Source organism: Podarcis bocagei (genome assembly GCF_964188305.1).
Source record: "Podarcis bocagei genome assembly, chromosome: 4".
Classification (NCBI taxonomy): Eukaryota; Metazoa; Chordata; class Lepidosauria; order Squamata; family Lacertidae; genus Podarcis; species Podarcis bocagei.
In genome coordinates this window covers 74,795,203-74,821,855 of record NC_138128.1, presented here as the reverse complement: position 1 = coordinate 74,821,855, position 26,653 = coordinate 74,795,203, and the positions used below count along the sequence as shown (strand labels likewise).

The following is a 26,653-nucleotide window of genomic DNA, read 5'->3' as shown; positions in this document are numbered from 1 at the left end:
CCATGTCTCATGGCAATGAATGCAATAAGTTAAAGCATTGGGTGAAGAACCACTTCCATTTCTCTTTGTCCTGTATCTACTGCCAGTCAAGTTTTATTGAGTAGCCCTGAGTTTTAGCTTTATGAGGAAAGAGAAGCATTATCTCTGTATCTGCATCAAGCAATATTTTATAAAGATCTACTGACATCCTTGCCATTTAGACCTTGCCTTTAGCTTTTGGTATATTGTTGTTTCTAATTCTTCCCCTAATAATATCTGCCTTGTTCTGTTTTAGTCTTGCCGAGTTTTAGCATTCCTTAGCGCTTCTTACATAGCCCAAGCATATTCACTGTATGTTTAAAGCACACCTCCCCCAACCCCAGAATCCTGGGAACAATGCTTTATTATTATTATTTATTAAATTTATATCCTGCCCTTCTTCCGAAGATCACAGTGCATTTTACAATATAAAAACACAAAAATACATACCGTAACAACAACCAAAAACAATTTCCTCACACACCGTTTAAAAGGCCAAAGATCACCCTCTGGAAATGACCATCCAAGTAGGATCCCTCTGCATTTTCTCCTCACTCTGCTTTTTCTCTTCATAACAACCCTGAAAGTTAGGTTAGGCTAAGAGATAGTGACTGGTCCAACAAGCTTCCAGTCTGAGCAGGAACCTCAGTCTCTGTAGTCTTAGTCCAGCTCTCTAACCGCTACTCTACACCGGTTCTATCTTCTATTGTGCAACTTACTGATCAGCTAGTAGGATCCAAATACTCTCTTCAAAATGTGGCCCTGTTACTGTTAATAACTGAAGAGTGCAGGATATTCCTCTGTTTGCTTCAATGTCATTTGTGTGATGTGTGTTTCTGCTTAGGGTGATCAGGCATTGTTTTCACTGTTGCGTTTGCAGCCTGTCTCTTTGTCAAATGGATATTACAGTGACAAATAGTGCTCTTGCATTTCAGGTGGTACTGTGAAGGGAAAGAGCTTGAAAACTCACCAGATATTCACATCATCCAGTCAGGACAGCTGCATTCACTAGTTATTGTTGAAGCGTTTGAAGAAGACACAGGGCGTTACTCCTGCTTTGCTTCTAACATCTATGGGACAGACTCAACCTCTGCAGAGATCTACGTAGAAGGTAAAGGCCTCTTTGGAACAGAAAGCGCTTGATAATTAACAAAAGGAAGTTGTACTGTGAACTTGGTTTTATGTGGCTTTGCTGCATAGTTGTTCCAAATGGAAATCAGTGATCCAAGAGCATGGAATGCAAACAGTTCTCTCTTTGATAGAGTCAGGTACTTGAATTTATTTCTTCAATTAAAATTATTTGATAGACAATATTTGCTGGTTTTCCACAGACATTTGGTTGGCCAGTGTGAAACAGGATATGCTGGACTAGATGGGTCATTGTCTTGATCCAGCAGGCTCTTTTTATGTTCTTATGAGTGAGGAGGAAATAGCTGTGCTGAAGGGGAGATAGACTTTTTATTGGCTAGGATAGATATGGCACAGGGTAATTAGCCTACTTACAATCTTTTAGATAGATGGGTATACAGACAGATAAACATAATCTAAATTTACTGTTTTACAGTCTGGTGTGAACATGGGCTGAGATGGGATGGATAACCTTGCTGCTGTACAGTACTTTAAAAAAAATATAGATTATAAGGCAGCATCATATATCCTTGAGATAGTTTTGCCAGGGTGACAGATACCCATTTGGCATGAAAGTGCACATCCTTTCCAATACCTCTTCCAGACTACTGTCGCCAGCAGTGGTGGGTTTTTGGGTGCTCTATGAAAGGGCATGAAGGTGATATTCTGTATACTATACATCTTCCAAATACAAAGAATGTCACAGCTGTAATTTTTTAAAAAATGTGATGCAACCACAAAAAAGAAGTGATGCCTTAATAGTAGACATGTAGGCTGCAAAAAGTGAGCTTAAGTAAACCCACTTCACTGTTGGGTACAAGCAAATTTTTTTGCTGTTGAATTAGCCCATGTTTTATTATTGTTGTTGTTATGAAATTATTCTTCCTGTTGTTAGTTTTGTGCTTTATTGCTGTTCCCTTTGTTAAAACCCACTTGAAGAATGATTTTTGTGTAGGGTAAAAGTGGCATACAAATAAAGTGGTAATGATGATTTATTACACAAAAATATTGGCAGTGCCCAAACCAAAACACATTTTATGAATGGTGCTAGATTCCTATCTGCTCCTGCCATGGAGGGGGAAAGTACCTATTCATTGATTGAAGCTGAGTGGAAAGCAGTGCAGAAAAATGCTCACCCCAGCTAACCAACAGTTTAAAAGTAAGTATTACCCAGCCCACAAAGTCACAAAATGGTACTGGGAAGTTAGTGCACCTTCATACCAAATGGGTGTCTGTCACCCTGACAAAATTATCTTAAGGATATAAGATGCTGTCTTATACCAAGTCAGAACTTTATATCTCAGTATTGAGTGGCACCGGATTTCCAGGGTTTCAGACAGGGAATCTTCCCCAGTCCTGCATAGGAATTTTTGCATACAAAACCAAACCTTGTGCTGTCCTGTCCTTCCCCGTGACACTTGCAACAGCAATTACAGCCTTAGCTGGAAGAGAAATACTATTTTTTAGGAATATATCATATTGAAATGTGCACAACAGTACAGCACAGTGTTCCTGCGAAAGATGCATAGGCCCAGGGAAAGATGCCAGGATCCATCTCTACAAGAAGTTAGTAATAATTGTACATTTATCACATAAACGAAAACCTCAGGGAGGAAGTTAAAAGGCATTATTAAATGTGGTGCCACGTAAACTGACTTTTGGTTTCCCACAGGAGCCTCCTCTTCTGAATCTGAAAGCGACACGAGCACCAGCAGAGAAGAAATGGATCAGTAAGTCCATGTGTATGAGAGCTAAAATAGATTAGACACTGAAGATCCATTATTGAATTTCCCACCAATTTATATTTATTTTGAAAGCAGCTGTGGGAGTGGCAGAGAATTGGATCGTGACCATAGTACTGTGAGTGGAGGTTCTCTTTCCTCCTGTGCCATTTTCCCAATCTAGATAATCTCTCCTAGGTCACTGTTTGTTCCATTAGAAGGGAAACCATACATGTACCATGTTTTCCCTAATTAGGGGGGAAGAGCACATGCGGGGTGTGGGGGCAATCTCATTTGGAAAGATGGTGCAGGGGTGGAAAGTAAACTGTAATTCTAATTAATACACACATCTAGGAACATAGGAAGGCTCACCCACAACGATCCTTTATTTTTTAAGTGAGATAAGGTATGTGTGTTGAAGTGGACATCATCTTACAAAAGGCATTCTCTTTTTGTGTGAGAGAAAAGGGGGAACCTGCTGTTGGGAGCTTCTTTAGTCAAATAAAGGTTTTTAAAGCAAACAAAATGACCTATCGGTGAAACTTGCTTTCTTTGTAAATAAATATACCTTCTTGGATATTTTCCCAGATACCAAAACCGCACCAAGATCTCTTCAAATGTGCCTCCTCCTCCTGCTCCTGCTCCTGTTAATAACACCCATCAAGAAACACCGAAACCACAACCTTCTATGGTACATCCTGTGTCGATACCTGCCTACCATGTAAGAGAGATAAATATTTATATCATTCAAGGAAGAGAAACTGTATAAGCTGGAGATCGCTTGCATGTTTCCCTAAGAGACGGGTGGGCAATCTTTTGTCTGTCGAGAGATATATTTTGTGCTTTTGGGGAAACCCTGTTTTAATTCTGTTTCAGATGGTTTTGAAAAAGCCATAGCTCAGTGGTGGAGCACATGCTTCTCATGCGGGATGTCCCAAGTTCTAGTTCTGGAAACGGTTCTTGCCAGACATCTAGGCGAGCTGTTGCCAGTCATTGTAGACAATCGTTAGATGGACTTCAGGAATTATTCAGCGAATGAGTGGGATAAGCAGTCAGTCTTCTAAAAAAGAGGGGAAATGTTGTGGAAAATGAACAGTTTGTGTGTCATCATGTCAGGCCTTCTGGCTTCTCCAGAGGCTCCAGATGAAATGCTGAGGGTAATATGGGACAGTTTTTATGTAACACCCTTAGGAAAATGCACTGATCCTTCTCTGCAAAGTTTGCATCCAATTGTTTTCCTGTGTCATGTTTTTCACGTGGACTTCCCTCTTAATCTTGCACTGGAGGAGGTGGGAATTACATAAGTGTCAGGACTAGGGGCTTCCTTAATCTGCTGCTTGATAACTGCTCTTGTATCTTTATCTTCCTGTTTGCTTTTTAACCTCCAGAGTCAAAGCCCCACCAACTATTTACAAGGACTTGACGGAAGGCCCATAATAGCTGCTCCAGTGTTTACTAAGGTAACTTACTTATTGCTTTTCCACAATGAGAAACAAATAGATGCTATCAAGAGGGACTTTAACCTAAAATGAAACAATTTTTTTTTTTAAAAAAAAGGGTCCCTAACTGTCCCCAGGCTGTTTCCTCTACCATAAAATATCTCTCTGAAGATCGGGGTTTTGGGGTTGGACCTCGAGTTGCATTCAGCGGAGCTCTGCTCACACTGGAGGAAGGGGGCAAGGAGGCAATATTTATCAATTCTTCCTTCCCTCTGCAATCCCCTGAACTTCCTGAATTAGCTGCTTTGGGGGGGTTTGAGGAACCTCTGGGGGTAAGGACAGTGCAAAGTGATGGAAGAATTGGCACAGATCAACTTCCATTGGGAAGCCTTTGATAGATCTTGGTTCTTTCTGCAATTGCAATCGCCGATCTGGATCCAACCCAGCATTTTCAAGCGTGGTATCTAGAGTCACTTTTGTAGAACAGATCAACACATTTTTATGTGCATGGCTATTTGAAAACACTACATGTCTCTGCACTGCAGAGTAAAGAAAATTTCCAGCACACATAGACATTCAAAGGTACAGCTCTTCTTACTGTAACTATTGGCACATAATTATTCAGTTTTAATTTTAAAATTAATTTAAAACCATGTTATGGCCTGTCTCTGCTTTAGATGCTACAGGAAATATCTGCCTCTGAGGGCCAGCTGGTTGTGTTTGAATGCAGAGTGAAAGGAGCCCCTTCTCCAAAGGTTGAGTGGTACAGAGAAGGGACATTGATAGAAGACTCCCCGGACTTCAGGATATTACAGAAAAGTAGGCTTTCCTTTCATTGCAGACGTTTATCTGGAAAGGGTTGGCAGTACTGAGGGTTGCATGGGTGTAGCCAAGGGGGGGCAGGGAAGGGCAGCTGCCCCTTATTGATAAAAATCAATAAAAATACATAGCTAACTGAGGTTCTGCACCCCCTAACAAAAGCCTTCCCCCCCCCATAACAAAAATCCTGGCTATGCCCATGGAGAGTTGTAATATTTTGTTGTATGCTAGATGTAAATGCACCTGAATAATAAAAAGCAGTGAGCCATGGTATTTCCAGAACTTACGTTCCTTTACCACAATTTGTAAAATAGTCATTGCTGTTTCTGTAGTGCATTTCAAGGGTTCAGGGTGCTTACCATGTGTTTTCTCAGCAATCCTTACAACAACCCTGCAAGGTTTGTCAGTGTGGTGGTTGATTTTTGTGATGTATTCTCATTGTAAGCAACTTTGAGCATATTTTTTTTGTGGAAAGGTGGCACACACAGAGATGAAGTGGTGGTGGTGGTGATGATGACATTAAAGAACTTGAATAAGTTAGGCCCATTCATTTTGATTGGTCTACTCTAATAAAAAAATAGTTAAGACCCCCCCATTAATTACCTGGTGGGTCCTTAGGGAAAACACTGAAATAAATATTGAATGGAGTAATGTTTCTCTTACTTTCCTTTAGAACCTCGCTCTATGGCTGAGCCAGGTAAGTACACTTTACCTTATATGCATAAATATTCAATTATTTGAGCCTTACCAAATGCCACTGTGGCATACACAGACTGAAGCAAAAAGTAAAAAAATAAATGACTGCAGTCTAGCATTCCAGTTCCTCTTCCAGAAAGTGCACAGTCATAGCTAATGTATGTTTTTATATTCTTGTACACCACCCTCAATTTTTATGAGAGGGTGGTATATAAATACTTTTATAAGTAAATCAGTAGCTGGTATTTATTTATTTAGTCACATGCTGTATTTGTATCCTGCTTGTCAGACAGTTACTGTCTTCCAAAGCAGCTCACATCAAGGGTGGGTGGCGAGAGACTATCAAGCACTGCTGCCAAGTGTACAGACACACAGAAGGGAAGGGAAAGGAATCATCAGCTAGTTAAGGCCAGAACGAAGAGGTGAGCTATGTGGGCATTTATATCCAGTTGGGGCCAGACTGATGTTCCTTTGCTGGTGTTCTTCCTTGAATAGCAGCTGGCATCTGAGCTTTGGCCAATGGATGGGGCCAGCCTGTTCTTTCCCCTCATGCCTGCAGTCCCAGGACAACCAGCAGTTGGGGGTTAAATGTTAATTCTGCCAGAGATGGGGGAAGAAAGTCCTTGCAGCTGCTCCTCTTCTGGCTAATGGATGAGGCCAAGTTGGTCACTGTGTTTTTCCTAGGAGGCAAGCGCAGTCTCCCATTGGCCTCAGTCCATGGCTGATTGTAGAGGCCAGAATGTGCTGCCTTCAGCTCTGCAGTCCCTGTGTAAGAGAAACAGACCTGTTTTCTGCAACATTGTGCTACATTATCAAGCACTCTGCTCTACCAAGTGTTGGATTGCTGGCATGGTGGTGGGTCTGCTGCCTTTTATATCGTTTTCTGTTGAGAGTAACAGAGATGTTATCTGCTGTGAAGTTTACCATCAGACTCATCTAACCAACCCTTATCTCCCCTACCCCTTATAGGCCAAATATCACTGATGGGCCGAGGCACCCACCTGTCGATCACCTGATGTTACAGTGATGTCAGCTGACTTGAAAGCACCATGCAGGGCTTGCAAAGAGCCCCACACGGTGTGCTGAAGTGCTGCTGATAAGCAGACTTGAAAGTCTGCTTACTTCAGGGATTCACTGCGCAGTCAGGTTCCCTACAAGAGAGCTAAGTCACACAGCCAGCCGCATCTCTACCTACCCCACACCTGACTTCACATCTGATGTCAGGTAAGGGGCAAGTAGTTGTGACCTGTGGAGGCGGCTGACAGCAGGCCAAACTGGGACCCATGCTGGGTCCAAAGTTCCCCAACCCTCTGCAAAACCCAGCAGCAATCATATATCTAGTTAATGGGTGTAAGCCATATTGAACTCAACAAGGTTTACTTCTGAGTAGAGATGTATAGGATTGTGCAGTCCTGTACATTTCTACTCAGAAGTAAGGCCCGGTGAGTTCAGTGGGACTAATTCCCAGACCATTGGGTACAGGATTGCAGCCCTGAAAAGGCTGCTAAAGCGGACACAAACTACTTTCATTGGTGGGGAGATAAGGATCCTGTTCTCTCCTGTGATTGCTCTTATTTCAGATCAGAGGACTGTTCTTTTCCCAGGCTAGATGTGAATGAAGGAGTCAGTATTAAATCCTTTCTTTTCTCCAGCGCGAAATGTGCACCAGATGATGTAGGGATGTCCTATTTTTATCCTGCTTGCCAGTTGGAGAGTATTGTGTCACACCTCAGGCCATGCCAGTTATTCTCTCTTAACCCTCAGCTCCCCACATCCCCGCCCCACTCATGAAATCTGAGAGTACCACTTCAGGCATTCCACCTCTGAAACCGGAGAATGCCACGTCGTGCATTCTACCTCTTGAGAGGTGAATCCTGACTGTTACTAGATTTTTTTCAATGGATTCCAAACCAGTGCAGATTTTCTGCAGGCAATGCTAAATTAAAGGGCATGGAGACCCCATGCAGTGCCATTCCTCTAGATCCCATTGACATGGCACTCCTTGTGCTCTCTGAAATGCTTTTGATGGTGAAAGAAGACTCACTTGTTTGTACATGATGTGAGAGAGTACTTCATAAAAGTGGCACAGACGTGCCCTTCCTGCAGGGACTGGCAGATGGGATGCCACCTGCCAAAAGATGTTGAGAGCGTTCACCTCAGAAGCACACGTTTTCCTCTCCCCCAAAGGCTGCTATTCCAGAGCAACTGAACAAGTTTAGATCATGTGAGAGCCAAGAAGGTTTAACTGTACTGATTCTAACTACATGGGTTTTGGATAGTGACATCGTAAAAGCAACACAAAAACAATTAGCCTAGGCTGTGTGCGTGTGCGTGTGTGTGAGATAGAGAGAGAGATTTGACACTTTTCAGAACTTTAGACTTATAAGATGCTTAAAGGTGGTACTGAAGGGTAAATAAAACGCTATTCTGTCAGCCAATAGACGTTTGGAATATACACTCCAATGAAAGGTATAGACCAGCAACTAACATACAGAAAGATAGGTGAAAAATAGGTGCTAGTCTTCTTGGAATCATAGACATTTTTAGTTTGAAGCAGCCCTGGACGTCATCTTGTCCAACCCCTTGCTCAGTTCAGGAATCTTGCAGCTGTAGCAGCCCTGACAACATGCCACCCAACCTCTGCTTAAGGAAAACCCACCACCTCCGAAGGCTGTCTGTCAGGCTTCCTTACAGTATCCACATATTCTACTTCAGCCATCTGGGGCAACAGAGAAGAGGTCTGCTCCATCTTCTGTGTGACAGCCCTTCAAATATTTGAAAACCGCTACCAAGTCTCCCTTTAACTTTCCCTTCTACAAGCTAAACATACTATTTCAATTGTGTACTCATAGGGCTTGGTTTCCTATGAAGCAGCCTCAGAACATGTCTGTATTTATACTGTATATATAGAGGCATATATATGGAAACAGTTTCCATCTTCCATGACTCCTATACCTGAAATCTGTTTTTCTGGGGCAGCATCAAAACCAGCAGCCTAAGACATTCCCCTGCCAGTTGAAAATTTAACCAGCAATCTCTTCCCAGTCCCCTGCCTCCCCCAAACTAATATAGGGACATAGGAAGCTGCTTTATGCCGAATTGGGCCATTGTTCCACCTAGCTCTGCATTGTCTGCATTGACTGGCAGCTGCTTTCCAGGATTGCAAGCAGAAATCTTTCTCAACCCTACCTGAAGATGCCAGGGTTTGAACCTAGAACCTTCTGCATTTAAAGCCCTGCCACTGAGCTATGGCTCTTCCCCTTCAAGAGCCATAATCCCTGAGCCTCATTACAACAATGCATGGAAATTTCAACGCGAGTTATGGAACAGAACATCCTGGTGGATTGTGTCTCATGGGCCACATCTGCTTGTTGCTCACTCTACTGGCTTTGATGGTGCTCAAAATTAGCCCCTTGCTTGATATTTGATAGTGTCAATTCTGGATTGAATGGCCACTTTCCTCAACATATTGTGATGGCTACCAGTATTTTGAAAAATGCCACAGTTAGCTCCATGTCTACTACTTTCTGGTCATGCAACAAAGAAACAGCAACACCGTTGCCAGCTGAGTATAATTATCAAAGTAGTCCCAAACAGGGCACACTTGGAGGCCCCCCATTTATCTGGTACCCTACCCTATAGCATGATTATTTTATTTGTTAATTCGCACCTGCTCTGTGGTAAAATTTGCCAATTCTGTTGTGATGGTTTTCAGAGGAGATTTGCACGTTGGTCATTGCGGAGGTGTTTTCAGAAGATTCTGGGAGCTTTACGTGCACTGCAAGCAATAAATATGGGACAGTCTCCAGTACAGCTCGCTTAACTGTAAAGGGTAAGAGAAGACTGTAATAATCCCTTTGCAATAATCACAGACATAGTGATATGTGGCCTGAACTTCAGAGAATATAGAAAAGAGTTTGGGTTCAGCAAGGAAGTAGCCTTTCTCAAATACATTTCCTCCAGTGTGAAAATATTTCAATACAATCTGGTGACATATCTCAGTTGAACGTGCCTAAAGACACCAATTTCATTAAAAGTTTGTATTATAATAATGGGGAGGGTATTTTTTTTGTTCAGGTGTTTCATAAATATTGATTAGTATTGTGTGCTTGTGAAGGGGTGACTAAACTGAAACAAATAAGTAAAATAAAATGTGACAAAATTTAAAAGGCGTATTAAAATATTAGTCTTGATCCACAGATCCACATGTCAGTGAGGTTCTAATGTCTTTTATTTTACCAGGCATACGTTTAACGTTCCTCTCATCCATGTTCCTACTAGTCAGGATTCATAAATTTGACTTCTATCACTCTGTTTTCACTGCTTTCTTGAGTATTTTTAATCAGGATTGTGCAGTTACACTGCAGGAAGAGCAGACCATTTTAACTGCTCCTTATCTTTCACCAACTTAAACAAGGCTAGTTTACACCAGTTGCAAGAAAATCAAGTTTAGAGTATTTTAGGTCTCTCTGATTAATATGTGTATGCTATCACTGTAATCAAGTTCAGCATACAGTATTTGGGTCACAAGCACCTCCAAAGCACACATCCCCAAACAAAAATCCTAAAATATTTTGTCATGCTTTCAGTAATCTGATATGAGTGACAAAGCTTGCACACCACTCAAAATGCATTTTGCCCCTTCTGTGCACCCCTGTTGTCACTGATTTGTGTGATGAGTTACCAAGGCCATAACTGTAATGCTTGCTATTCCAGGACCTGAGGACCAGAATAATAATGCTGCTCTCCATGCTATAAGTTCTATCAGTTTAGTTGCTGCTGAGCAGCAGCCTTCTGCACCTGCCCCTTCACTTCCGCGGGTGGATCAGCCTCCAAAGCCTAAACTGGAAGGAGTTCTTGTAAACCACAATGAACCTCGGTCAAGTTCCAAGATAGGCCTTCATGTGCACTTTAAGCTTCCGGAAGATGATCAAGGAAGTGAAGCTTCATCAGAGGGTGGAGGAGCGCCTACAAATCAAACCAGACCAAACTGCTTCCCGGATAAGATCAATGGACAGATATTTAAAAACCAGGAGCTAACCTCACCTTCTAAAGAGCCACCTCCTGTGTTGGCTAAACCAAAACTGTAAGTAAGAAGGCATTTTTAAAGCTTTAGCCATGTCTGAAATGGAATTCCATTTTAACTGTTACTTATATTCTTATTTCAAGCAGAAATTATATTATGTATAATATGTATAGTATATTATGGCCTGATTCGCACATCACAATGGTTTTCTTATGGGCCCTAATAAATATTTCATCCATTTTTGTTTTTGTATGCAGGGATCCCACCCAGTTAAAACAGCTACACACCCAGGTCTTGCTTGAGCAACAGCAAACACAGCAACCATCCCCCCCACCTCCAAAAGAGTTGCCATTCAGTACTGGCACACTGAACTCTGCTACTTCATCCAACCAGCAACAGCAGCAGCCTTCATCGACTACATACAAGCAAAACAAGGGTCCCTCGACACAGACATTCACCTACACCCGTCCTAAGCAGTTCCTGGCATCTCAGAACACCACCCCAGCCGTCAGCTCCCCTTCCAGCTCCCCCATGCCTTCGTTCAGCAACATACCACAAGGATCCCAGAGGACAACCAACAAGGAGAACTTCTTAGGATCCCCACCAGCCCAGACAAGGCCTCAAGGAGGATTGGCAAACCAAACTGAGCAGCCTCTTACAAGTCCCAAAGAACCTGTGTTGCCACCACTATTGCTTTCTGTATCTAGCATGAATCAGTTCCAGCCCCAAAATGTGCCTCCTACTCCTCTCTCTCCAACTGGTCGAATTCAGAACCCGGTAGCCTTCCTCAGCTCTGTTCTACCTTCTCTTCCTTCTACACCCCCAACGAATGCCATGGGTCTACCTAAAAGTGCGCCAACTCCGTAAGTGATGAAAATGTAACACATTCAAGTTGGTACAAGGGAGCCATTGTGAAAGAACAGACAGGGATGGTTTGTCCATGGGAAACATCTGCCAAATATTAATTGTGGGGTAGGGTGTTTTGAGCACAGTTAACAAATTGGCCTCCATTGTTAGAACCTATACATTGATGAACTCTTGAAAAAGGAGAAAAAGTGGTCCTTTGAAGGAAAGCTCTCCAGGAATCTGTGTACAATATCACAGGCAAGGTTATTTTTGATATTCTGTATTTAGAATATCCCAAATCAGAAAGTGTATGGTAGGGAAGAGGAGGATCTTTTTACCATGCATGCTTATTCATTCTGTCAGACCACTATGTGCTTTCTAGGGAGTTCTGAATTCCACTTAGCACTTTCTATTCTTTTGCCCGGGGGGAGCACTATTGATACAGCACTGTATGAACCTATTGGGACAGATCGTCTGGAGTTTAGTGTCACCAGTATGCCTTGTACCTTATTAGCTAAACATCCAGGTGCTGCCATTTCTGTCTTCCTGTGTTTGGAAGCGATGATCAAATGAACGAGGTTGAACAGACTAAAACTTAATTCAGACAAGTTGGAGCAGGTGTTAGTATGAAATCCTTGTGCCCTGGTGGGGTTAAATATTGATATTAATTAATAAAGGTTGCAAACAGTGCTTTTTCGGGGGGTGCAGGGGGATGTATACCCCTAAACATTTTGTGAATCTAAGTTTGGCCTCATTGAGGGGCAGTATTTCAATATGAGTAGAAAAATGAGAGTACCCCTAAACAATTTTTTAGGGGGGGAAAGCACTGATGGGAAGCAGGTTTTGTGGTCCCTAGAGCAGTTTTTTATCAACTTCAGCTATTGCACTGGCCATGCTGCTTCTTTGAGGACAGGGATCCCACCAAGCTGGTGTCAACCTTTGCAGCCTCCAGACCTTATTATTGCAATGAGTTTCACTTGCATTTTGCTTCACTTTAACTGCATTTTTAGCTTTGGTTAATTTATTTTTAACAGAAGTTTGTGGCATCTCCAGGAACTTTATATTTGAAAAACTGGATATTGTAATAGTATCCATAATAGTTATCCAGTGGGTCACAGCCGTAGTCTATTTAGAACTTGCCGTCCTCTTTCTTCATTAATGATTGGGATCATTGACTAAGACCTTGGTTCCATACAGTGTGTGTGCACTAGCAAGGGCTATACCACTCAGCCCATGAAAAAAATTGCAACTGCACTGATCAGCTGTTTGGTGTAGAGGGTGAGAATTGAAGTCCCCCTCATTGCATCATAAGTTACAAAGCTGGGTGTACTCAGTCCACATGTGGACCCTAGCTGGATCTGAACAGCTTCTTTTTGTTGGCAGTGGTTTTTTGTAGAAAAAAGAAAAGAAGCATGCATTAATGAAATGCTAAAGCAGCATTTTAACAGAAGATTTGTTTTGTAGTGGAAGCCAGGGAACGGTGAAGAAAAATCTTAGGCCTTTGCCACTGCCAACAGAAGATTCAATTAGAGATCACAAAGCTGCTGTTGTCAAGGACCTGGAGAAAAGACTGCATTTACGGGACGATGTATTTCCACATGGCCCGCAGGTAAGAGCACTGCCTACTGTTTAAACATGTGCTCTTCTTGGACCTTCAGCCCACACCTTGCTTCACACCCCCAACACACTAGGCTAGCAAAATATCACACTGCATGGCATTATGCCCGGGGATAGTGTGACATTTTACTGGCATTATAGGCACATAGACTGGCCTAATGTTTAGGATCAGAATATTAATCACTGTCAGCAGGGCTGCTGATGAGAACTCTTGTGTGTATATTCAGGTGCAGCATCAGTTTCTGGTATGATGAGGCAAATGGCAGGGCCCTACAAGACCTGCTACAGTTGCTGCTGCTGCTTTCTGGCATCCTTTTTTAAAGCCATTTTCTGGGTGGCAGTGCTCATCCCAGCACAGTGAAGAGAAGTACCAGGTGAGGCTGCATCCACCCTATCTTAATTTGAGAAGAATTCCTCTGGACTGCTATGCTGGAGTCCAGAGGCATTCTGGGGAAATGAAGTTGGCAGTGGCTGCTGCAGCTGCTCCACCAGGCACTTCTCTTCTCACCGCCAGTCTTAGCACTGCAGCTTCTGCTCATTGCTTCCTGTTAAGCTTATTGGAGGGATGGCGGAGGTGGAGGAGAGATCTGTCAGGGAGGTGCTGTTTGATATTTTTTTTAAGGGTTCTAATCCTTAAGGAAATGGAGTTTGGCTTGAAATTGTGTGGACAATGTCTAGTGACTTCTCAGAAGGGGAGAAGACTGAGTGATCAGTGGTGAGAGCTGCTGCTGCTTACATAGTTCTTTGATTCACTTCTCAGATCAGAGATGAGCTTTCTTGAGTGCTCATAGCGTCTTTGCAAGTGACCGGAACACTGATCTCCTAGGATGCAAGAGACTTGTGAACTGGATTTGCTGATTGCCGCTAGTTCTAATGAACCAACAAACCTACCATAGAGAGATCAAAATTTTCAAAAGTAGGGAGTCCATGGCTTGCCTTTCGAAAAACTGGGGCTTCACAGTACTTAGCCAATAGGGAACCATGGAACTAATGGATATCAGAAATACAGTTGTTGTTATTTGTGACTTTCTATGGAAAAAAAGAGTTTTGTCTCAAAGCGACTAAGAATTTAAATGTATTTGTAACCACACGGCAAATGTTTTATGATGCCCCTAGACATAAGTAGTACAAGAGAAGGGAAAGAAAGGAGGAAAGAGGGTGATGGAGAAGTAAACATTGTTTGATTCCTAAAAATCAGAGTTTTGGATGGGGTTTCCTCTCACCCAAGATGGAACTTTGAAAAATATGATAGCCCTGTTTGAATTGGGAGCAGTTGCAGGATAAGTGAATGTGATTGCTCCATGGTGTAGGGGAAAGTACTGTTGCACACATTGAAATATATTCTATTTTTAACTGTTGTTTCACTTGACCCAGATTTGAGCCCTGTTGCTGAAAACAGATTCAAGGGCCAAGTGTGGTGACTTGGAGTCCAGTTAAACTCTGACCTTGTTCCTGTATATATAAACGTGAAGTAGCACATAGGAATGTACTAATGACAATGCAGGGGCAATTTTTCGTCTTCAGCGGGTTTGCGAGGAGCTCCCTATACAAACGTAGCTGTAGCTGCCTTGCAGTGCATGTAAATCAGCTGTCCCCACCCTTGCCCAAATATTTATATTTACAAAAGGAAATCAGCCTGGAGGTAGACTGCCCACAGGCAATAACTTAGGTGATATGGTTTGTTGACAGCTCTGGGAACATAGTCACCTGCCAAACCACTTCTAGGCACATGATGGGTCTTTGCAGATGAATCATAGGTGCTAAAGTCTGTACTTGCTGAAGCGGTGAGATGAATTTCTTAGAAGGCTACTGTGAAATACCACCCAATCCTTTATGTTAACGGTGTAATAACTCCTTTAGAAACAAAAGTCACTTTGTGCTAATGAGAGCATGAGCTATTTATTTATACATGATGTGAGTGAACAGTGAGCCAAGAAGTTTGAGGCTATAATCCTGTGCACACTTACCTGGGAGTAAGCCCCACTGAACACACTGATATTTACTCCTGAATTAGATGTGCATTGGGTTGTGTGATACGAAACATTAATTTTTAATTAATTTAATTAATTAAACATTAATTACCGTGGTAATACCGTATATTGTGATTGCCATTTACTTCATTGTCGTTTCATCCAAAGCATTTTCATTCTTCCCATCTCTTCATCTTTCATTTCCCAATATTTTCAGCAGTTGACCACTTGGGGTGGGGCAGTGGCGTAGCGTGGGGGGTGCAGAGGGGGCCGGCCGCACCGGGCACAACATCTGGGGGGGCGCGCTCGCAGCTCTCTGCCCCTACCTGGCTCACTCACTCTCTCTCACTGCAGTGCTGGCTGTGCGAATCCAATCCGAGCTGCTGGGTCGCCGCCCACTGTGGAGGGGGTGGGTGCCAGGCGTGCGGTGCGGAGAGCGAGCGAGGGACTATCTGGGGGAGGGACAGTGCAGCGGCCGCCCAGCGCAGCACTGAGCACGGGAGAGAACCACACCAGACCAGACCAGGCAGCAGCAAGAAGAAGCTGGCAGCGGCGGCAGGTTAGGGGTTAGGGGGCGCAAATTACTTGCCTTGCCCCGGGTGCTGACAACCCACGCTATGCCGCTGGGATGGGGTCTAAAAGTACTTGCTCTAGGATATTTTTTGTGGTGGTGGTGAGGAGTGTACCTTAGACCAGGCACCTACCCTTAACCTTGGAGAAGTGGAACATACTAACATGCCACATCTGACCCTTTTTGAACACTTCACAAGAAGTGTGAATGGCTGCACTTTTGGGGTGCTGGGCCCCTTTGCAGATCTTGACATCACAGCAAATGCCCAACTGCACCGCATTCTGGTGCCAACCCAAGGGACCAGTGTAGTTTGTGTGAGCAATTAAAAGTTTGTTCATTAGTTTGTTGTATTACAAGTATGTTTAAAGCACTTGATGTTTTAAAAATCAGGTTTTCTATATCAGTGATAGATCTGGGTTTAATGAATAGTTTTTATAAAAGCTGAATGTGGAGTGGCAGAGAGCAGAGTTCTAAAGCCCTTCAGAATCATCAGCTTAATTTATTGGGCTGACCTTTCCCAGAAGCTCTGCTGCTCTTTTTGCCAGCATCTGCTTATGCTGCTCACACCGTGTCGTGTGTCCTGCCTCAATTCCCACCTGTCTTCCTGAGCTGAGGTAGGGGAAGCTGCATGAAAGAAGCAGGTGTAATATGTTAACGTTGCCCCAACGTGAATCTGCCCAGTGACATCTCAACAAGTCATTCCTCCTGCACATTTTGTGCTCCAGTGACTTAGGTTTTAAAGATATATTTTTAATGCTGTTTACTGTTTCTGATCAGTTGTACACTGCCTTGCTGGTTTACAGAAAGGCAGTATAGAAACATTAACAATAAATAAATAAATACCCATTACCCTGTTTCCTCACCCCTCTCTTTTCTTCTGCCCCACCCCTAAAACCCCTGACTCCCCCTGTTCTGTGGCCTCTTTAGTCCTTTGGCTTGAGCTGCTATAATGCCTCTCGCTTGGAAGCCCTCCTGCTCTCCCCTCCCCTCTGGTCTCCCAGAACCAGAAGAGGTATGAAGAGGGCAGAGCAAAGACAGGAACTGTGACAAAGTCAGGCAGGACTGACACTTTCAACCCTTCAGTGTCAAGTTCAGGATACACACCTGCTTTCTGTGTCCACCAAAACATTTGACAGAAATGATTGCTAAGGAGCCTCCTTCCTACTGAGCATGTGCACAGAAATCCTCCCTAGCAACTCAACAATAGTATTTCTCTCCCCTCAGCAAACTCTCCTTGCTTTCCTGAAAGGGGAGAGTTCTCACTGAAAATAATGGAGCCGCAGTTTGCTAGTCATTCCAGCAACTCCATCTTCTGGCTTCAGTCCTAGCGTGCCATTGGTTTCTGTGGTGAGGTCAGGCAGAGCTGAAAGCTGAGGCCCCATCAGAGAGAAGGGTGTCCTCTGCTGGGTCGCTTGCAGTGGCAGACCTTGGCACCTCAAATTTCTGTGGCGCCCTGTGCAATGCCAAAATCTGGTGTGTGTGTCCCTCCCCAACTCCCTCCTTCTGCTGGATGTCACAGTTGCAGCGCCCCAGAATCTCCATGCTTGGTGTGACCGAGCTGGTCAAGCTCCCCTAGATGCGCCTTTGTTGCTTGGATTGGATAGCATTCGCAGGGAAGTTTCCTTGTGTTTTGCCAGCCACACAATAGCTGCTGCAATAGAAGGGGCTCTGATTGCTACCAGACGACTTGTTTATTGAGCATTTATCCGGATTTGTTTGCAGAGAGGTTAGATGACACTGTGTTGAGTTATCCCACTGTGTTGTTATTCCACGATTTCCAGTGCATCTTCCCATCATTTTTTCTACCGGGGTCTGCTCATTTTTTGTTACAGGGCCCTAGCATTCTGCCCATTTTGAAACAGAAAGAAGGCCTCAATCTGACTGTTTTTGTTCCACTGGTATCAGGAGCGAACAACTTCATTGGAGAAATTCTGGGTTTATTTGTTCAGTTTCCTGAAAATGTTGCAGAGCAGAGCGCTATAGTCTTCTTTAATGCTTTTATATAAACAGAGTACAGAGTATACTCTGATTTATCTTCCAGTCGTAAATGCCAAGAATTAATGTTAGTTTTCCCAATTAATTATAATATTTTAAGGAACACGAGAATGAACAAAACAACAAGAATGTCCCAAGCTTTATTTTTGTTTCTTATTGGTTAAATCAATGCTGCCACATAGACCCCTTTAAGTTAATTCAAAATAGCCAAAAGGAAAGGACAAATTTTAACAAAAAACAACAATTTATTGATTTTGAAAACGGTATCTCCTTGTAAGTACAAAGGAGAATTAGCCCACAGGGCTGCTGCAGCCATCCTCAGCCATACAAAGCCCTCAGTTGTTACCAAAGTACACTTAAAGCAAAGATAGGGAACCTATAGCTCACATATGTTGTTGAATTCCAGGTCCTGTCAGGCCCAGCCACCATGGCCATTGTTCAAGGATGAGAGACTTATAATCCAACAACATTGGATAGCCACAGGTTCCCCCATCCTTGTTTTTAAGGTGTTTGTTTCAAACTTTACAAGAGGGTGGGGGGAGAAAGGAAGGTCTCTCAGTCATCCCCACTACCTCCATGTAGTAAGAAGGAAATGAATAATTTTTTTTACCTCAGAATTTGCAATTCAGCTCCTCATTTTAACCAGTGGGGACTTTTTAGTTCACATCACTGGGAGTTAAACTGTCCCTTCCAGCTTGTAAAATACTCTGTGCTCTCTTAATTATTTGAAATGGTGTGTGCACTGCAGTACTGGGTGATTAATCAAACCCCACACTACGTGTCACTTCTGAAACTCCATTCTGTTGCCTGTACTAGATTTTATTAAAATTATGCCCATATAAATCATCATAACATTTTCCTAATCCCATTACTTCCCTCTACCAGAGAGCAACCTATGATGAATATCTGGCTCGCAAGCTTCAGGGACCAAGCAATGATACCCCAATCTTCAACTTTACAGCTCAGGATGTATCTAAGGTACAACCCTGCTAACCCTGCTAATCTAGGCTCCATATGTAAATCTGATGACTAGAATTTGAAAATCTGAAATTCAGCCATTAACACAATTGGAAGTGGCGGGGAGTGTGTGTGTGTGTGTGTGTGTGTGTGTGTGTGTGTGTGTGTGTGTGTGTATTTCTTACAGAAAATACCTCCATGATAATTATTGACAATTAGTTGACATTTTTTGACAATTATGAAGCTCCCAATTTGTTAAGAACAAGAAGGCTATACTTCAAGACAGATGTTCTGTGAACCCATACAGTAAAGAAGCTCTAAATTGTAGAAGGACATTAGCTCTATGTGTTATTACTTAGTTAGTTAGCTAGATAATCCCATCCTATCCCAAAGTACTTCACAGAGACACTATTATTCCCAGTTTACAGGCTAAGAATGAGTGACTTGTCAATTCACATTTTTACAGTTTTAACATGGTACAAAAGGGCTCATTTAATGATAAAATATACATAGTGAGCATATGTGCATATTAAATGCCTGGGTTTCTATCTGCAATAGAGGCAAAAGCAATGATTAAGAGAGGTCTGGGCTCCTGTTTCTGTGCATATTGCAAGGAAACCCACACATTTAAACACATATGCTGCCTGTTGCACATCTAGTTTGCCCTTTAATTAGTTAATTAATTAATTTTATAAAATTTATGTACCATACTACTTGATTGTAAAAAACCCTCAAAGCATTTTATAAAAAGGGAAAAATTCACAACCGTACTTTTAAAACATACAGAAGTTAAAATATTAAGCCAGTTTAAAATTACCTCAAGTTAAATACGTCAAGTGTGAATACTGCATCTATTGACTGAGCTGAGATACTGTATATGATTTCGGGGGTCCAGCACTTCCCTGGTTCAGACTGACCTTAGTTTTAGCAATTTTGGAGGCTTAGATCACAAAGCAATAAGCAGAATGTTTGACCTTTTTTATCTACTACCATAGAATAAGTGCTTTCAGTTGGCAACTATTAGAAGCTCATGCCTTTCTATTTTGCAAAGGCATTCTGTAACAACCATCAGAAGCAAGTAACTGAGACAGGAATTTGCTCCATTTTGTATAGCAATTTGCTGAGGCATGCTTCATGAAAGAGAAAACTAAACAAGGTGAAATTCTAGAAGGATAGGCTTTGCATGCCAGCTGGTGAAAAGCCATGAAGCACAGCCAACCCAAAGGTGATCTGACGACCCCCATCTAGTGGTGGACTCATGGCTTCATGGCTCAGTCTTTCACTGTTGGATGAACTTATGAAAACCATTCTCCTTAAGGACATGTTTTAAGGATCAAATTCAATGTGATGCAGAAAACCATAATTAGGATGCCCCGCACACACTGAGAGAGAAAAAGAAAAGAAAGATTCCCCATAGCACTGTGGGAAGAGGGACTTAACCATCCCAACCACATAGCATTTTCCCAATTAAAATTGTCCTGATGTTATTTGCCCTTCAGTGAAAGATTTATAGGCAATTCAGTTTAAGAGTAGTCCATAGCCCTTCAAATTCCAAAAACAAACGTTTGATTCCATGCAAGGAGGATAGATGGACATTAAAAAAATAACACACACAAGAAAGCCCACTATCAACATGCTTGTTCTCATTGTCAGATTTAAGATAGATTGGGACAAAATTAAAACAACCAATATTTATTTATTTAAAAGGAGTACAGTACTGAATACAAAAATACACCATAAAAACAATAAAACAGTATCCTAAAAACAGAGATACAATGTACAAACCAGTAAAATGGTATTATATAAACAATAATTCAGTAGTAAACAGGGTCTAGTCAAATGAGTCATGGAAGTACCTGTCAACAATTATCTAAGTTATTTTTAGCTTGGAATACAAATTTTTATAACTAATTCAGTTACCATTGTGCATCCATGACCTGGAAGGCAGTAAGTATACTGCTCTCAAGACTTTCCCGGGGAAGGGAGAAATTAAAGGGGAAATGTCTGGTTATTTTATAACACAATAATAGCACACGTAGCATATGTTCAAACTCTTCATTAGCACATGGACAGGTATCATATGGTGGGTGCCTGCATGTTTTTCCCTGCTGGAAAAAACATGTTTTGGAGTGGGAGAGGGGTGCTTTTATGCAGGAAAACATCATGAGGGAAGGGGTCGAATCCCCTCCCCCAGTGCCACACTCCTGATCAAATTTGGGGACTCCCTGCAACTTCTAATACTTTTCTTAAAAAAAGAGGGAAGAGTTGTGATTAAGATCTTCCACCTTTTGCCTAGTCCTAGTCAGGTGTTAAGCTGATGCTTAAGAAGCTTCAACCTGCCAGTCTCTGTGTGATGGAAAAGTGTGTCCTCTCTGCTATCTATGGACTTCCATTAATGTTTAGTGCTCCTGACAAAAGCCAACACATGCAGGAACTATTTTTGTGCAATCCTCGTGTTTTTTGAGGGTGAAGAATCTCACAAATTGGACCCTCAGGATAAACAAATCAAGTAGAAGAGGAAATGTACATGGTGTGTCCTTTCATGAGGCTGCAGGCCTCTAACCCTTTGTAGTTTAGCCAGGTGACATCAGGAGCAAGACTCAGGATAACTCAGGGTGCCTCCAAATGAAATGCTTATTGAGCATTTATCCTATTTTGCCTGAAGCTTACATGGATATTACACTATGTCCAGTCTTTGTTCGGTTTTTGTACTGATTTGTTTATGGGGTGTTTATATATTTTCTGTTAATCGCTTGCTCATTCTACACTTTTCAGTGCATTTTCCTGTCACTTTTCTATCTGCAAAATGTCTGGGGGGGTGTTATAAGTAGATTTATTGTGTTAGGGCAACAGAACGTTTTAAATCCACTTTAATTGCAAAAACCTAAATTGCTAATACACACTTGAAGTCTCACACAAAATAGTGATGGTCTGAAGGTCAGTGATGGTCAGTTCATTTTGGGGAGAGCAAGGGAAGGAAGCTGGAATGGAATGGAGAAATCCAAAACCCATTTGATCTCACCCATGGTAAAAACAGAGGTTGAAGTCATGTCTCAATGCACAGGTTTCATTTGGAAAGGTCCTACTGCTTGGTTCTGGGAATAGCCAGTCTCTATGAAGATGGAGGAAACAACATTGAAATATCTGCCGTGAACTGTGATTTCAGCAATATATTGGAGTACAAATTTTGTAACTATGTCCCTCCACTGGGTTATATTGCAGGAATATAAAATTTCCAGCTTTGAGCAGAGATTGATGAACGAAATAGAGTTTCGCCTTGAACGTACCCCAGTGGATGAATCAGATGATGAAGTTGAGCATGATGAGATCCCCACGGGCAAGTGCATTGCCCCAATCTTCGACAAAAGACTCAAGCATTTCCGTGTCTTGGAAGGGTACCCTGCTACCTTCACTTGCAAAATTGTTGGAATTCCTATACCTAAGGTAGGTGGTGCACAGAAATCCAACAGAAGGGAAGACGATGCTGGAGATGTGTTTTAAATATATAGTGTATATGAAGGCTTAGAGTACAATGCCTTGTGATCACCTAGTAAATTAATTTGAATGTGGTGGGGAAGGGATTCTTAGTGGACTGTTCAATCTGAAGTAGCCCATGAGAAGAAATCAGCCATTCTCCATTCAGTTGGATTTAATTTTTGGTGAGTATGTATAGGATTGTAGCTGTAGCAACTATCAGAGACAGATTTAGGAGAGCACAACCAGTTCAGCTACACTGGGGGCAGAGCCTCGGGGGCACCGCAACAATGGTGTAGAATGTAGTCTGGTTGAGTTCAGTGAGACTTACTCTCACAGGTAAGTGTGCAGCCTAAGTCTCCTTTCTTTACAATCATGACAGGTATATTGGTTTAAGGATGGCAAGCAGATTTCAAAGAAAGATGGACATTTCAAGATGATCAGGGAGGGTGATGGGACATGCTCATTGCATATTGAAGAGACCACGAACGATGATGATGGAAACTATACATTCATGGCTGCAAATCCACAGGTAAGGGTTTACTTCCCTTTAAAAATATATTGCACCCCTTCCCCCAAGCTTTAGACTTGTGTACAAAGCTGCATAGCTTTGGAAAGTCCAATTTACTAGTACCACTGTTATATCATAACCGTACATTGGTCTTAAACACCACAACAACAGCAATGAGGAAGGAGACAATTTAATGAATCGTGTTACTTCTCTCCTATATCGTTCTGACAGGGGAGAATTAGCTGTTCTGGTCACTTACTGGTTCAAACTCCTCCAATGCGTGGTAGATTAACAACAGCAATCCAGTCACACAGGTAAAAACAACCAACAACACCTGATCCTTGGTGTGTAGATATATTGTGAGGTAAGCATGAGTGAACTGGGCAAACTAAAGCTATGGTGGGTTCACCAGCAGTGGATGGAGGGAGATGCCCAAAGATTAAGCTTGGCTGGGAAGTTCATCTTTTTCTAAGATGGCAGCCCTGCCTCCCAAGCTCATCCCATGTTTACAGGTTTTTGCATTGCAGGGGAAGATCCCGTATACCAGAAGGAGATAAGGAACCCGTCCAGGAGCGATTTTTCCGGCCTTATTTTCTGCAGGCACCTGGGGACATGGTAGCTCACGAAGGACGGCTTTGTAGACTGGATTGCAAGGTTGGCTGGCTTTCTTTGTTTGCCCTGTTGCATTAGCATTTGATCATCTCTTCAGAGAAAATCAGTGCAGGCTGGGTTCAGGCTGATCACCACAAAAAAACACACAACAACAACAAAACTCCAAAACTATCAATATGTGACTTTAAAACATTTGGCTTTTGTGGAAACTTTCAACCCAGAGAAAATCACAAGCCTGGAGGGGAGCAGAGGTACTTAAAGCCACCAACTCTCTTCTTGCCCCTGTCACAGCCATACAACCCAAATGTGTAACTGAAAGTATAAATGAACAAAATGCACTCTTCGAAGGAATAAATGGCATCATAAGCAAATGGATCATAAAATATGTTTTTGACATGGTCTCCTGCTCAGTGCAGGCATAACAGAATTTGTCGCCTTCTGTTCCTCTTTAACATTGTACTTCAGCGGGGGTGGGGGCCTTCTTCCAGCCCTGAACCACGTCCTGCATTAAAGCTTACAAAGATGGCATGAATTTTCTCACAGTTTCCTCTTGAGAATCTTTGGAGCACCAAGGAGCAAAACAGAAATGGAACAATAAGTGATGGATGTTTTAATCGCACTCTGGACCTAATCTGTTTTACTTAAAGGCATGGGTGGGGAAATTTAACAACAACAATAATAATAATAATAATAATGTCACTGTTGGTTTTTGTTTGCTTGCTTTTTTGTTTGTCTATTAGGTGAGTGGGTTACCACCTCCTGACCTGATGTGGCTTCTGAATGGCAAGCCAGTTTTACCAGACACCACTCATAAGATGCTGGTCAGAGAGACAGGAGTGCACTCTCTGCTTATTGATCCGCTTACGCAAAACGATGCTGGAATTTACACTTGCATTGCCACTAACAAAACAGGACAAAATTCATTCAGCCTGGAGCTTAGTGTTGTAGGTAAGGCTATTTTTAGATGTTTAATGCAGAGGCTACATCATGCATTGCAGTGTCATGGTTCCGTTGGCAAAAACAGAGGCAAATGAAAATCCTCATTATTCGAATTTATTGTGTCTCTTGATACTAAGGAAACTTGCCCCATTTCATACCTGAAGGATGGAATCAACCTTTGTCATGCAGAATATTGCTGGAATTACATGAGAGTAAGAAGCACCTTGCTAGGGCACTTACACAAGGAGACCTATTTTAAAAGGCCTTCCCCCATCAGTGGACCTTTAAGGAGAAGGCAGCCAAATCCCCTTCCCTTCAAGCTCCTATGCCATGACCGCTCTTACTGGACCCTGACATCACACAAATCCAGGATTGTGATGTGGCACAACAGGTGCTCCTGTAGGGGGGTTGTGTGACAACAGCATTATATATACAATATATATGTATATTGGAAGAAAGGCAGAATGCATGTTTGTTTTTTGAAAAGCAAATCAATCAACAGCGGACTACTGTCAATGATTCCTTTCCTCCAGAGGAAGCGCCTTTTTTTGGAGGAAGGGAACTTTAATATGTAATCTGGTATAGTGATATGAACATGGCAGGAGGAAAACAGGGCTGAAAATGATCAAGCTTCTGTCTGCCAATTCCAGCAAATTTCCATTAAGAAAAATGTGTCTTTGTTGTAAGAAGGTTTGTACTCATGCCCTCTCCCTGCCAACAGACACACACAAACAGATACATACACATATTTTGGGGTCTTCCATAAACTATGCTGTTGTGAAGTGTATTGTTTCCGATGGTGGTCTGCAATTTGCCAAATAACCCTGGAGAATCACATGAGTAATTTTGTAGCGTTATAAATTTTGTTTGCAGGTCTGAATGTGAACATTGAATTAAAATGTGGTCCAGTGGGGCTGGGGGCAGGGTGAGGGGTGAGAGAGAAACCAGATAGGAGAATCACACAAGCCTTTGATTCCATCTTTTCCAGAAAAAGAAGTTAAGAAAGCTCCAGTGATTCTTGAGAAATTACAGAACTGTGGAGTACCAGAAGGACATCCAGTCCGGCTAGAATGCAGAGTGATTGGAATGCCACCCCCAGTCTTTTATTGGAAGAAAGACAATGACACCATTCCTCCCCATAGAGAGAGGATGAGGTAGCTTTAAATATTTTAAAAATGGGATAATACCTGACATTCTACAAGTGGGGAGGCATTTCCTTGCTCAGGAAAGTTAATATTATCCTGCACAAGGCCTAAGAAACAGCAAGGACTAAGTTCCAAACATGAAGTCCATATTACCCATGAAGTCTATTTTATCCACCATAAGGGCAGGAGCATGTATGGCTCTGTTTATACAGGTTTTGTGTAAGAAGACTGCCCTATTAAAGAGAGGGATCCTGCAGCAGAAGTCTTTATGCCTGCAAATTGCTGCGTAAGCATGCACTGAACAACCACAATTGGCCATGGCTGCGTGTACCTTGTATGTATTATGTATGCTTACAAGTAGACAAGCATATAAACACAGAAAGAAAACGTTTGTAAGAAAAGTTATTGTTCCTTAGTGTTGTTCCATACAGGAGGAGCAATGCAACATGTCATTTCCAGGACACCTACTTTAGTCTAAGAATTTAGGTGCACTGGGAAAATTTTCTTTCTCGTGGTTACTACTGTTGTACCTGGGAGAGAGGGACAGATGTGAACATTGAATGGAAATTGCTCAGTACTGCCTGGCAGCAGCTTTCTAGGGTTTCAGACAGAAGTCTTTCCCAACCTTACCTGAAGATGCTGGGTACTAAGCCAGGCCTTACACAAAATATTCGTGCAGTTTCCTTTCCTTGTATGGTTATAACAGCCCCAGTTATATCAGCAAATAATATAAGAACCCTTGGTATTTTTGTTTTCAGTATGCATCAAGATGCTACAGGATATGTTTGCCTTCTGATTCAGCCCGCTAAGAAAGTGGATGCTGGCTGGTACACTTTGTCTGCAAAAAACGAGGCTGGTATCGTCTCTTGCACTGCTAGACTTGACATATACGGTAAGTGGGTATAGTTTAAGTCTGGGATGCAGAACCTGTGGCCATCTGGGTGTTGTGGGACTCAACTCACATCAGGCCCAGCCAGCAGGGCCAATGGTTAGGGATGGTGGGAGTTTGTAGCCCACCAATATCAGGATGGGGGCTCAGCTTCCTCAGCCCTGATTTCAGTAATAAAATAATTGAACTGATGTACGTCACCAATACCAATTCCATGCTGGTAGCTTGTCGCCTTTTCTCATCTTATTCCTCTGTTGGGATATTCTCTTGAATTTAGCAT

At 42.4% G+C, this 26,653-nt stretch overlaps 1 protein-coding gene across 8 annotated transcripts in view; it reads left to right on the top strand.

The window, feature by feature from the left end:
* The window catches only part of MYPN (myopalladin), a 67,862-nt gene that overhangs the window by 34,824 nt on the left and 6,385 nt on the right, over positions 1-26,653 (top strand). For 7 of the 8 annotated variants that reach the window (XM_081190805.1, XM_081190804.1, XM_081190803.1 and 4 more), the window contains 18 exons: positions 954-1,129; positions 2,819-2,876; positions 3,456-3,588; positions 4,256-4,327; positions 4,984-5,125; positions 5,799-5,822; positions 9,537-9,653; positions 10,538-10,907; positions 11,105-11,710; positions 13,158-13,302; positions 18,732-18,824; positions 22,026-22,247; positions 22,660-22,809; positions 23,020-23,102; positions 23,316-23,442; positions 24,141-24,348; positions 25,328-25,493; positions 26,243-26,376. In XM_081190805.1, coding sequence (XP_081046931.1) covers positions 954-1,129; positions 2,819-2,876; positions 3,456-3,588; positions 4,256-4,327; positions 4,984-5,125; positions 5,799-5,822; positions 9,537-9,653; positions 10,538-10,907; positions 11,105-11,710; positions 13,158-13,302; positions 18,732-18,824; positions 22,026-22,247; positions 22,660-22,809; positions 23,020-23,102; positions 23,316-23,442; positions 24,141-24,348; positions 25,328-25,493; positions 26,243-26,376 — 3,026 coding nt within the window. The remainder of the gene's footprint in view (positions 1-953; positions 1,130-2,818; positions 2,877-3,455; positions 3,589-4,255; positions 4,328-4,983; positions 5,126-5,798; positions 5,823-9,536; positions 9,654-10,537; positions 10,908-11,104; positions 11,711-13,157; positions 13,303-18,731; positions 18,825-22,025; positions 22,248-22,659; positions 22,810-23,019; positions 23,103-23,315; positions 23,443-24,140; positions 24,349-25,327; positions 25,494-26,242; positions 26,377-26,653) is intronic. The other variant, XM_081190802.1, reaches the window with a different exon arrangement.